General features: G+C 44.2%; 2 protein-coding genes across 2 annotated transcripts in view; both read left to right on the forward strand.

Moving 5' to 3' along the window:
• Positions 1-13253, forward strand: part of Znf638 (zinc finger protein 638) — a 104200-nt gene that overhangs the window by 13082 nt on the left and 77865 nt on the right. The gene's annotated exons all lie outside the window — the stretch shown is intronic.
• On the forward strand, positions 9555-10061 carry LOC127197093 (prefoldin subunit 5-like). The gene has a single exon (XM_051154817.1). It carries the CDS (start codon positions 9573-9575, stop codon positions 10035-10037), a length of 465 nt encoding a protein of 154 aa, XP_051010774.1. The 5' UTR covers positions 9555-9572; the 3' UTR covers positions 10038-10061.

A 13253-nucleotide genomic window follows, 5' to 3' on the forward strand; every position in this document is an offset into this window, starting at 1 on the left:
CACTTCCCCCTGGTGAGCAGCCTTGCCTGGTCACAGAAGAAGAAGAGGATGCAAGCAGTCCTAATGAGACCTGACTGATGGGGGAGGAGGGGGGATGGTGGGAAGAGTTGGAGATGAAGGAGGAGGGGGTTACCATTGGGATTTAATGTACATAAATTATGAAAAATTAAAATTAAAAAGCAAAGAAAATGCCCTCTAGGGCCTGGAGAGATGGCTCAGCCATTAAAAGCACTGGCTGCTCTTCCAAAGGACCTGAGTTAAATTCCTAGCAACCATATGGTGGCTCACGACTATCTATAATGGGATTCGATTCGATGCTCTCTTCTGGCATGCAGGCTCTATATGCAGATAGAGCACTCATATACAATAAATAAATAAATAATCTTACAAGGAAATGCCTCCATAAAAGAATCATAAAAGAAAAAAAGCCTGTAAGGTATTTTCTTAATTAGTGATTGATGTGGGAGGACACAGCCCATTGTGGGTGGTGCTGTATCTGGGCTGGTGGTCCTGGGTGCTATAAGAAAGCAGGTTGAGCAAGCCATGAGGAGCAAGCCAGTAAGCAGCACTCATCTGTGGCCTCTGCATCAGCTCCTGCCTCCAGGCTCCTGACTTCAGTTCCTGTCCTGATTTCCTTCAATAAGGAACACTGATATGGAAATATAAGCCAAGTAAACCCTTTTCTCCTCAGGCTGCTTTTTGGTCATGGTGTTTCATGTCATCAATGGAAACCATAACTAAGGCACCTGGCCCTGTGTGTAACCCACTGAGTTTAAATAGGGCTGCTGCTGTGAACATTTGTACCTATGTCCCGAGACGAGGACAGTGACGCTAGAAAGACCAAAAGTGGGGGTTTTTTGGTTTGTTTGTTTGTTTTTTTGTTGTTGTGGTTTTTCAAGACAGGGTTTCTTTGTGTAGCCTTGGCTGCCCTGGACTCACTTTGTAGACCAGGCTGGCCTCGAACTCACAGCGATCTGCCTGCCTCTGCCTCCCGAGTGCTGGGATTAAAGGCGAGCACCACCAGGCCCGGCCCAAAAGTGTTTTTGTCAGGGGATTGTTACACTGTCCCTTCCTACCCATAGTGTACAAGAGTTGCTGTTACCAAGTCCTCCCCAATGTCTGCTCTTTGGCTTTTACTTGCTTTGTCCAGTGTGGTCTCCCTGCTTCAGTTATTCCGGCTTCTTGAATTCCTTATAACCTTTGCACTTCCTTTTTCTTCTGTCTAGAGTGTCTTGTCCTAGTTTGCTTTCTGCTGCTGTGATTAAAAAAAAAGAAAAGAAAAAAGCACTAACCAAAACAACTTGGGGAGAAAAAGGCTCATGTGGGCTATACGTCCCAGTCACAGTCTACCGATGAGGAAAGCTACGGTAGAAACTTTACCAGGGCAGGAACCTGAAAACAGGAACCAGAACCGTGGCGAAATGCTGCCTTCTGGCTCCTCTATGACATGCTGCTTGCTTTCTTATACAACCCAGGACCACGTGGTCAGGGCCTACACCCCTTTAACATGAAACATTTATCAAGGAAATGTGCCACAGGCTTGCTTACAGGCCAAATTGATAGAGACATTTTCTCAGCTGAGGTTTCCTCTTGTCAGGTGACCTTGGGTTTGATAAAAAACTAACCAGCGCAAATCTATATCCTGCTTTGTAGATCGGGCTGGCCTTTAACTCACAGCGATTCACCGGCCTTTGCCTCCCTGATGGCTGGGAACAAAGGTATGCATCACTATGCCCAGCTACAGAGCAATATTTTTACAAAGTACAGTAAAAGTAATTTATGAGGAAAAAAACCTAGATACAAAACTTCTCTGTCAAGCAATAACAAAGGTTTCTGAGTACTTGCTTTTTGGTGTTTGCACTTAGTCTAATATATGCTGAATATCACCACACTAATTTCTTCATGCACTTTATCCCCAGTGCTTTGCCTTTTGCCCTGGATACAGGACCAAGGGTTTGTGCAGTGACACTGCTGCTAGCCTGACCATTGAAATAACAAGTCAAGTCTTCTTTTTTTTTAGGCTTAATTCCTAGTCACAGAATTTCTACGCCAGGCCAGAAATATTTTCAGAAGGTTCTCTTATGCTACTCTTCCTTCTAGAATGCGCGTACCCCTAATCAATAATGACTTTGAGTGCCACTTCTGTTCCTTTGAAATGGGCTTTTCTCTGTTTATCTCCTGAATGACTTTGGTTTTGCTCTAAATATTAGGCCACTGTTATGTCAAAAGGAACCGTTTACCCATCTTTTGTTCCTAATGTGAATTCTATAAACCTGTAAATATATTATTGAAATTTATTTGCCTTTGTCCAACTTAAACAGGAGGGACTATGGCTCTTCCTTAATTTAGCTTGACAGGTCTTAACTTTTAGAGCCAAGCAGAGCTAGTGACTGACCCACGTTCATGTGACTCCGTGGGCACTAAAAGCACTCCGCAGACTCTGGCCTTACCTGCTGCTTCCACCCACACAGACTTGAACTGCAGCTTGTTCTTTTCTGCAAGAGTTCAATGTCAGAAGTTGCTAATTATAAAATGCAAGATGAAAAAAGCCAGGAGAGATGGTGCATGCCTGTAATCCCAGCACTTGGGAGGCAGAGGCAAGTGGATCTCTGTGAGTTCGAGGCCAGCCTGGTCTAGAAAGCCAGTAAAGGACATCCAAGACTACACAGAGAAGCCCTGTCTTCAAAACAAAACAAAACAAAACAAATCATAGGATGTTTTTGATTGTGTCACAGAAGATCCTGGTATAAAAAAGATATGTAGCATCTTTCAACAGGAATTCTAGAAGTAGGGTGAGCGTCAGACTAGTAAAGATCTGCAGTGGCTCAGTGATATTATTATGTTCATTTTTTTTTTCTACTAGTCTCAGTGGAGTCTTCATCATTAGGTTAGCTGCTTGTGATTGGAAATTAGTAATGGCTATAGAGATACAGAGCCAGTGATATAGAGGGCAGAATCTTCTTTTTTGTTTTGTTTTGATTTTTTGAGACAGGGTTTCTCTGTATGGTGTTGGCTGTCCTGGACTCACTTTGTAGGCCAGGCTGGCCTCGAACTCACAGCGATCCACCTGCCTCTGCCTCCCGAGTGCTGGGATTAAAGGTGTACGCCACCACACCTGGTGTCAGAATCTTCTTTAGTGATGTCTTGGCATTATTGAGTTTCAACTCAAGCCAGCTTTAGCAAAATGGGAATTGATTGACACGTGGAACAGGAAAAGACATAGGGCTTCTGGATTTTGGCAGATGGTGTTCTCGGCCATGACCATCACTTCTTGAACTGTCAGCAGCTGTGATTGGAGACCTGCCCAGGACTGAGCCCGCTAGCTCTCTGTCATTGGAGGTGCTCACAAGACTGTGTACTTCCCCAAGAATTTAAAGACAGTTACTAGAGGAGGCCTACCATTCTTCAAGAGTAACAGCCAGTTAAGGGTTGTTAGGGGACAGGGTTCATGAAGTGTGTGTGTGTGTCCCCAGTAGAAATATTGGGAGGCAGAGGCAAGTGGATCACTGTGAGTTTGAGGCCAGCCTGGTCTACAAAGTGAGTCCAGGACAGCCAGGGCTACACAGAGAAACCCTGTCTCGAAAAACAAAACAATACAAAACAAAACAAAACAAAACAAAAACCTAGTACCTCAGCCCATCCTTAATAGGTTTCTGCTGTCTTTCTTTCCTTGGCACAAGCCATATTTTGCGGCTTCTTTACATGTCTTGCAATCTTTGTTGTTGGACATGTGGCATCTGGGCACAGATTCCTCCTCTCCCCTGGGGCCACTTGTCTGCACTGTTGAGTGAGGTCACTTCCTTTGCGGTGGACAGTTCCGCTTTATCCATGCCCGGTTGTCCTGGAACATCAGTGTTTTTATCAGGTCTGTTACAAGGCGTCTCTTGTTTCAGTCAGCCTTGAGGCTTCACTAGTTACACGGTGACTTCTCTGTTGTTTCCGGTCATGCCCCAAGGTGCAAATTTCTCCACGGACTCAATTAAACTTCCATATCTTTGCTTGGGTAGTTTTTGAGAACAGCCTCTGATGTTTCGGTCCCCTAAAGCACTTGCTGTTCTCTGTCCCTGGTCAACTTGCTGGCCTATGGCCTAACTTGTGCACATCAAAGCTGCTTCTTCCTCAACCTTCCCTCAGGATCAAACGTACCATCTTTGGCTCTGAATGGATTATTTCCCCTTTATTTCCTCCTTGAAGATAGCTTGAATTCTCCATGCTTATTGCCTGCTCTTTCTTCTGGACCAAAGGGGTATGGGCTGACCCCCGGTGGGCCCAATCTGATGTCCTCACTAAACCATGCAATCGATCGTAGCAATGGGCTGCGTGTACAAAGGGCAGGGACTTAATCAATCGAGCACTCACTAGGAATTCCTCATTCGTGGAGAATAATTGCAATTCCCAGTCCCCATCATGAATGGGATTCAACGGGTTACCTGTGCCTGCCCGCGTAGGGTAGGCACATGCTGAGCCAGTCAGTGTAGCCTCGGACATCTAAAGGCATCACAGACCTGTTATTGTTCAATCTCTGGTTGCTAAATGGCACTTGTCCCTCCGACCATTGATGCAGAGCTTGTATTGGGGATAGTGGCCCACTTTTAGATTGACTGCGCTGGTGCCATCACCGTACTCTGGTCTTAGGGGTAGCCTTTGATCTTTTCAGTTTGCCCTTCTGGGACCTGAGGGGTGTTTTGTTTGTTTTGTTTTGTTTTTAGAGAAACTTCGGTTTACTTCCTAACAAGTTGATTCTGACTTTGCGTGTGGAAGAACTGCTGAAGTCCACTCAGTGACTGTTCCTGGTAGTCGGCATTCAGACCAACTTCAAAAGTACTCAAAGTCTGTCAGTCTGAACCCTGTTTAAAAGTCCAAAGTTCAAAGTCTCTTCTGAGACTCATGAAATCTCTTAACTGTAATCCCCTGTAAAATCAAAATTGGAAAGCAGACCACACAACACACATTCAATATACAGTGGCACAGAATATATATTTACTATTCCAAAAAGGAGGAAAGGGACCATAGTAAGGAAATACTGGACTAAAACAAGACTGAAAACCAGTTGGGCAAACTCCAAATTCTGCATCCTTGTGTCTGACAGCAAAGTGCTTTTCAGTTCTCCAACTCCTTTCAGCTTTATTTACTGTAAGACACTTCTTTCTCTTGGACTGGTTCCTTGCCATTAGCAGCTTACCTTAGCAGATATCCTTGTCTCTGGCATCTCCATGGTAATGCAGGCTTCACCATCACAACTGCACCCAATGGCCTCTGGAGGCCTCCACGCAGGAACATCCTGACACATGCCTGGCCTCAGCGGCATTCCTTTGTTAAGCAGGGAGATTCCACAATCCCTTTCTTGTATCCTTGACTCTAAAGCTAAAACCATGTGGTGGAAGCTGCCAAGGTCTGCTGCTTGCTGGGGCTGGAAAATGATCTCCTCAGTCGGTTACATTTTCATTAGCTTCTCGTTTTTATTTTTTACTTTTCACTGCCTACGTTTGGCTGTTTTGAAACTCCATAGACCAGGCTGGCCTTGAACTCAGAGATTCACCAGCCTCTGACTTCCAAATTCCGGGATTAATGGTGTTTGCTGCCGCTGCTGCTGCCGCCGCTGCTGCTGCCGCTGCTGCTGCCGCCGCCACCACCACCACCACCACTACATCTGGCCCTAAGCGTTTTTTTGATTTTTGCTTTTTGTTTTTTTTTTCAATTCCTTTTCATAAATTGGAAGCTTGGTTGTGTGGGGCCTTGCTCAGAGGTCACCAGTCCCTTTATTCCACTTAGCACCACGCTTTTCTTTCATTTATTACTTATTTATTTATTATTATGTATACAGCACTCTGCCTGCATGTACATCTGCAGGCCAGAAGAGGGCATCAGATCACCTTATAGATGGTTGTGAGCCACAATGTGGTTGCTGGGAATTGAACCCAGGACCTCTAGGAAGAGCAATCAGTGCTTCTAATCTCTGAGCCATCTCTCCAGCCCGCATCAGGCTTTTCTGTTTACACTTCCTTTTGTATTCCTTGCTTGGCTTGTTTCTTTTCATTATACATCTGCATAAAATTGGCCACTAATAGCTATACAGCATAGACAATGCTAGGTTGCTTTGAAATGTTGTCTACTGTATTTGTCAATTTAGCCTCAGGCGGATTTTTTTTTTTTTTGGACAGAGGCAGACAGCAGCCATATTTGTTACTACAACATCGCAAGAACTGTCTTTAGGCCACATATTCATACTCCTCTCCTCTGAACCACAACCCCCCCCCCCCCCCCCCCCCCCCCCCCCACCCCCCCCCCCCCCCCCCCCCCCCCCCCCCCCCCCCCCCCCCCCCCCCCCCCCCCCCCCCCCCCCCCCCCCCCCCCCCCCGCCAAGACAGGGTTTCTCTGTGTAGCCTTGGCTGTCATGAAAAACCAACAAACAGTAAAAGAAAAAAACCTAAAAACTAAAGTCCAAAACCCAGAAACGTGTCCAATAAGGACTTTACTTTCTTAGACTCAGCTTCTTTTGTAGACCTTACCAGTTCAGATGCTGGAGTCTTCTCAGTCTGGCTCTGGCTCCTGCTTCTAGGGAGAGCCTTTTTTCTGCCTTCCTCAAGGAATCCTGACTTCTCCCCCGACTCTGGAAAGTTATTGGATCCACAAGTATTTGCTCCTCCAGCCTGCATGAGTCAGGGCAGCAAAACCCCTTTTCTTTCTTTCTTTCTTTTTTTTTTTAAATGATTTATTTATTTTATTTATTACATATGAGTGCTTTATCTGCAGAAGAGGGTATCAGATTACATTATAGATGGTTGTGAGCCACCATGTGGTTGCTGGGAATTGAACTCAGGACCTCTGGAAGAGCAGGCGGCGCTCTTAACCACTGAACCTTCTCTCCAGCCCGCAAAACCCCTTTTCAAAGGGACTTAGCTTCCTGCCTTGGCTAGGAAAGTCTGGCTTTGAGAAGCTCGTTTGTGTTAAAGAGCCACTTGTTTCTTAGCAGGGCTTCCTAAAGGAGCTGCCTCTGTGCTTTGTATGTATCAGTTTTTGTTTTTCTGTAGCTAGCTGGAGGCCCTGCTGCTGCTGCTGCTGCTGCTGCTGCTGTGTGTGTGTGTGTGTGTGTGTGTGTGTGTGTGTGTGTGTGTGTGTAGGGGGCATCTAATCAGGAAGCTGGGAGCTCCTGCTTTAGACTGTAGTGGCTTTTTTTTTAAAAAAATGAAACTGTTTCTCAGTTTCTCCCTTAACTCAGCTATCACAAATCACTGAGACTCTATTATATCATTTAAACAAGCTTTCCAGCACAAGAACTGAGCAGTTATTACTCTATTCTTAACCCTCTAAACTAATTTGGCTTCCTCTCAGCTTACATCCCAGAGATACTTGTACTTTGTAGCTTTTCTTGTTCCACGTCTCTCTCCTGATGTCTCCTGTGCCTGAGTCCTCTACTTCTTCCTCTAAATCCTCCTCCCCTGGCTAGCAGGAAGTCCAGCCCTATTCTATCCCCTGCACAGTGATTGACTGTAAACTGCTTTATTGGCATATCAGGGGTCAATTTGGGAGCCGTGTTCACACAACATTGAGACAGGAGATTCTCAGAACAAGGATGACAACCAGATATTTGGGGATGGGGTTGGTATAGAAACCAGCCTTTGAATTATGTAATAACCTTATGCCTACAGAGGAAATTATTAATATTAAATTAGAACTCAAATAAAAGGTTTTTTGCTCAACAGTTGATGTCATGCCTCTGAGTCATGATTTTAATAAAGATGATTTTTCATATTCAGATAACATTTTTTATTATATATGTATATAATAATGTATATATTATATATATGAGCAATATATATATATATATACATATATATATATATGAATGCCTGTAATCCCACCACTCAGAGAGAGGCAGAGACAGGCAGATCTCTGTGAGTTCAAGGCTAGCCTCATCTACAAAGCAAGTCCTAGACAGCCAAGACTACTTAGAGAAACCCTGTCTCAAACAAACAAACAAACAAACAAACAAACAGTTATCCCAAGACTTGATAGTCTGTAACAGCAGTGTACATTTTTTTTCATTTTTTTCATTCTTACTATTTGAAACCATAATCTCAGGAATTTTAATAGTTGGTCCTCATTTGGTGGTGCTGTCTGGGTATGTTTAGGAGGTGTGGCCATGATAGAGGAACTATGTCACTGAGGGCAGGCTTTCAGGTTTCAAAAGCCACTGCCATTCCATTACTGTCTCTGCATTGTGCTTGTGGTTTAAGATGTGAGCTTCCAACTTGCTCTAGCTGCCATGCCTACCTGCTGCTAAGCTTCCCTGCTATGTCAGTATGTCAGTATGTCAGGAACCATACGCCCAAACAAACCTATCCTTTTGTAAGTTGACTTGGTCACGGTATCTCTGGAATGTTCATTGCCCTGTCTTGCAGTGCTTAGAATACTTGCACAGAATAAATATTCACTGTACTATTGGTTCAGCTGTGTTACTTCTTTGCCTCGAGCTTTTCACAGCTAAAGCCCTTACTGTGTTATAACTAGGTCATGTTCTTACCCATTTCCAAATTCATCTGTCTTCACGTGTTGAAATCCTCAACTCTAGTGCTCTTTAGAAAGTTACTACACTTGGAGAGTGAGCTTTTATAAAAGTGCTTAAAGTTAAGTGAGATAATAAAGATGGGACTCTAAACCAATATTATTGGTAGACTTGTGAAAAGAACAAGAAATACTACTGTGCTGTGCACAGAGAAGAGGCCTCAGAGGAACAAACCCACTGTCACCTTAATCTCGAACTGAAAGGGCAAAATTAATGCCATGTTCTGTATGAGAATTTGTCCTCTAGGTGACCCCTTTCCCTGCCAGCAGTCTCCAAAACTCCACCACAGCAATTACATACAATTAGCTCCCAATGTTCCTCTGAGATTAAAAAAAAAAACAAAACTTCCCCTCCAGACGCAGTCTCCACCCAACCTGCCAAAAGGTCAACATTCCTGTGATCCACAACTTCCCTGAAGATCCAGCCTCCCCTCCCCCACAACCTGCCTAAAGGTAGACATTCCTGCTACCCACAATGCCCCCTCCCCCTTCCCTTTATAAACCCACTGCCCTTGAAACTCTGGGTCACTATCCTGCTGCATCAGGAAGGATTGTGACCAGAGCTCTGAGCCCATAATACAGGACCCTGTGTGTGTTGCATCTGTATCGAGTCCTGGTAGTCATTTCAGGTGTCTTAAGATCCAGGCGATCTTAAGATATGATTTTGATTTAATTTTTCTTCAGTATTTCTGTTATTTCAGGAACCACCTTAAATAAATCAAAATCATATCTTAAGGAAACTGTCAAATATATTCAGCTGAAACCATATAAATTCATAATCTGAGGAAAGAAAATATGCTAACACAGCTAAAATGTCTTTTGATGAATCAATTATTATATTCCTTTTTAATCTTTTGTGGTTCCAAACAATTATTTTTTGACATTTTCTAATTCTGTAATAAAATACATAGTTTAAAAAAAATGCAGAAGATCTCGGTATTAAAGAACCTGTGACTTCCAGAACTAATAAACAGTCTTGTGCTCTCTTCGGCGGTCCTCCTTCCAACATGGCGCAGTCGATTAACCTCACGGAGCTGAATCTGCCTCAACTGGAAATGCTCAAGAACCAGCTGGACCAGGAAGTGGAGTTTTTGTCCACGTCCCTTGCTCAGCTCAAAGTGGTCCAGACCAAATACGTGGAAGCCAAGGACTGTCTGAACGTGCTGACCAAGAGCAACGAGGGAAAAGAATTACTGGTCTCACTGACAAGTTCTATGTATGTCTGGGGGAAGCTACATGATGTGGAACATGTACTCATCGATGTGGGGACTGGCTACTATGTGGAGAAGACGACTGAGGATGCCAAGGACTTCTTCAAAAGGAAGATAGACTTCCTTACGAAGCAGATGGAGAAAATCCAGCCAGCTCTTCAGGAAAAGCACGCCATGAAGCAAGCTGTCTTGGACTTGATGAGCCATAAGATTCAGCAGATCACAGCCCGGGGCGCAGCTCAGGCCACTGCCAAGGCATGAGCGAGTGCTGAGGAAACGAAGCAGGGACCGTGTTTGAAGGCGCGGGGACATTTTGAGCAGTGGCCTCCTGGTGTCTGGGATGAGAGGGTCTTGTGCTTAATGTTAATAAATTTGCCAGCTGGGCGAATGGTGGTAAAAAAAAAAAAAAAAAAGAAAGAAAGAAAGAAAGAAAGAAAAGAAAAGAAACAGTCTTGCATGGCTTCATTAAGGGGATGCATTCTGAGAAATGTACCCTTAGGTGATTTCATCATTGTGCAAAAAACCAACAAGCAAAACCCCACATACAGAACATTTGCAGAAACCTAGACAATATCAGTCAGTCAACTTAAGTTCTCTCTTCATGCTAAATGCATGACTGTTGCTGGTGTGTCATGGTATGCTGTTGGGAAGCTTTTTTTTTTTTTTTTTTTTTTTTTAAATAGGTACATTCTAAATAATGATCACAGAGCCAAGAAGGGTGGTACAGGCTTGCAATCCCAACACTTGGGAGGCTAAGGCTGGAGGATTATGAATCTGAGGCCGGTTTGAACTACAGATGAAACCCAGTGTCAAATAGAAAACAGAAATAAAATAACACCAACAAGCATGGTAAATAAGGATATCAAATGACGATAGTCACTTGTTATTATTGTCACTCATTATGTGCCGTACGAAAGTTTGCAAATAGACTGCAGAGTTAGGCTGCTTACACCAGCATTGCTACAAACATGTCTTTGATGTCATTATAACAACTGTGGTGCTTTGGATGAAAATGGTCTCCATAGACTCACAGGGACTGGCACTATTCGGAGGTGTAGCTTTGGTGGATGAAGTGTGTCACTGAGTGTAAACTTTGAGGTTCCAGATGTTCAAGCCAGGCCCATTGCCTCTCTTTGCTGGCTGCCTGCTGATCCAGATGTAGAGCTCTCAGCTCCTGCTTCAGCACCATGTCTGCTCGGTAATGGATTAAACCTCTGAACTGCAAGCCAGTCCCAATGAAATGTTTTCCTTTATAAGAGTTGCCATTTTCATAGCCAGGCATGGTGGCGCACGCCTTTAATCCTAGCACTTGGGAGGCAGAGGCAGGTGGATTGCTGTGAGTTTGAGGCCAGCCTGGTCTATAAAAATAAGTCTAGGGCCGGGCGTGGTGGCACACGCCTTTAATCCCAGCACTCGGGAGGCAGAGGCAGGCGGATCGCTGTGAGTTCGAGGCCAGCCTGGTCTACAAAGTGAGTCCCCGATGGCCAAGACTACACGGAGAAACCCTGTCTCAAAAAACCAAACCAAACCAAAACAAAACAAAAAAACAAAAAAAGCAAAACAAAAAGTTGCCATTGTACAGAAGAAACCCTAAGACAGCCACCTTAGAAGCTAGGAAGTGCCTTATTGTTAACTAAAAAGTTGTTTTGTGGCTTGTCCTTCCATGTGTGGCGGTAGCCTGGGCTGTCTTGGGGCACAGCAGTCTGTCAGGTGGGAAGTGGACATGTGCGTTTCTCCCAGTATGGTCCAGGTACTGTTTGCTTCTGGATAGGAGAGGCTTCGATCACTCAGGGCGATTGTTGGTCCCAGACAGCAGTGGAAACTCCGGCGTTTCAAGAGCATATGATGATACCTCAGTATTACAGCCCTTTGGTTAAGCCACTGAATTAACGACAGGGGTGTGGGCAAAAGTCCAAAACCAAATGGAAGGCATGTCCAGTGAGACACAGCTTCACCTGGACATGGATCGGGCATGTACCAAGCTCACAGCGATGGAGAAGGCTTCAGTGGCTGACCCTGATACACCGGAAGCTAGCAGGTCATGATGGAGGAATGGAGTGAGAGAAGAGGGTATTTATTTTGTGACTCAGGGATATTATAAACCTTGGACAGTGGGAGGGGTCTTCAGGATGAATGTATTTGATTCGATTGAGCTAGGGGATACTTGATTACATGTAACAAAACAGCCCTATCATAAGAGGGGGAAAGCAGTACTTAATTCTTCTATGGGTGGAGAAAGAACTCCAGGTACACTTCAAGGTCATTGGTTGAAAGCCAAGACACCATGACATCTCATTAGCATTGGGTGGGTGCTGTCTAAGTTGTGGGACCATCAGGGACTAGCCACTTTTGGAACTGTCCTGGATGCAGATTATGAGGAAATACCTGGATGCTGGATGCAGGATGCTGGTATGGATACATATGTTAGGGCAGAAGATAAAGTTAAGGGCTTTAGGGAGAGTTTGCTTTGCTTTTGTTTTTGTTTCTGTATTTTATTTTATTTTGTTTTATTTTTGGAGACAGGGTTTCCCTGTGCAGCCTTGGCTGTCTTGGACTCACTTTGTAAAGCAGGCTGACCTCAAACTCACAGAGATCTGCCAGCCTCTGCCTCCCAAGTGCTGGGATCACAGGCGTGTGCCACCACTGCCTGGCTGGGAGAAAAAATTTTATTGGGTATACATTTGAAATTTTTAGCCCATGGTAGTTGGGTGGGTAGGTGGGGTGTCCCAGGACCAGGAAAAGGGAATAGACCCCACCCTCAGGAATAAGAAGGGACATAGGCTGTTGACTGACAGTACTTATCTGGAGTAGTGCATTTGACCTGTGAGAGGTGGTTGCCAGTGGATTGACTGAGCTTAACTGTATCTTTTTAAGTTTACATTAGTATTACCACTGTTTGTAACTTGTGCTAAAATCTACATTGTAGAAAGAGCAGTAGGTGCACACCTTTGTGTCATAACCGAAGCTTGGGAAACAATGTAAAATCTTGACTTTGTGAGTATAAAGTAGATTGTTTGTTGGAAGGCTTTACTGGAGTTAGATGAATACTTTATTAGAACTCCACTGATTAATGTCAAGGCCCTGAACAGTCTTAATGCAACAGTTAGCCTAGTGAGGGGAAGAAACCTCAAGCATTTTTCATTCCTCTTATATACTTTAAATCACTTTCTTTTTTTTTTTTTTTTTAAAGATGTATTTATTTTTATGTATACAGTGCTCTGCCTGCATGTGCACCTGCAGGCCAGAAGAGGGCATCAGATCACATTATAGATGGTTGTGAGCCACCATGTGGTTGCTGAGAATTGAACTCTAGATCTCTGGAGGAGCAGTCAGTGCTCTTAACCTCTGAGCCATCTCTCCAGCCCACCAGTCTTTTGCTAAAGCAGTCTTTTCAAAAAACCATAACCAGGTAACCAGGTGTAGGAAGTGAGGCTGAGGGGTGGGGACAGCATTACATCATTTTAACTAGCTAAACAT

Source organism: Acomys russatus, chromosome 13, assembly GCF_903995435.1.
Source record: "Acomys russatus chromosome 13, mAcoRus1.1, whole genome shotgun sequence".
Lineage (NCBI taxonomy): Eukaryota > Metazoa > Chordata > Mammalia > Rodentia > Muridae > Acomys > Acomys russatus.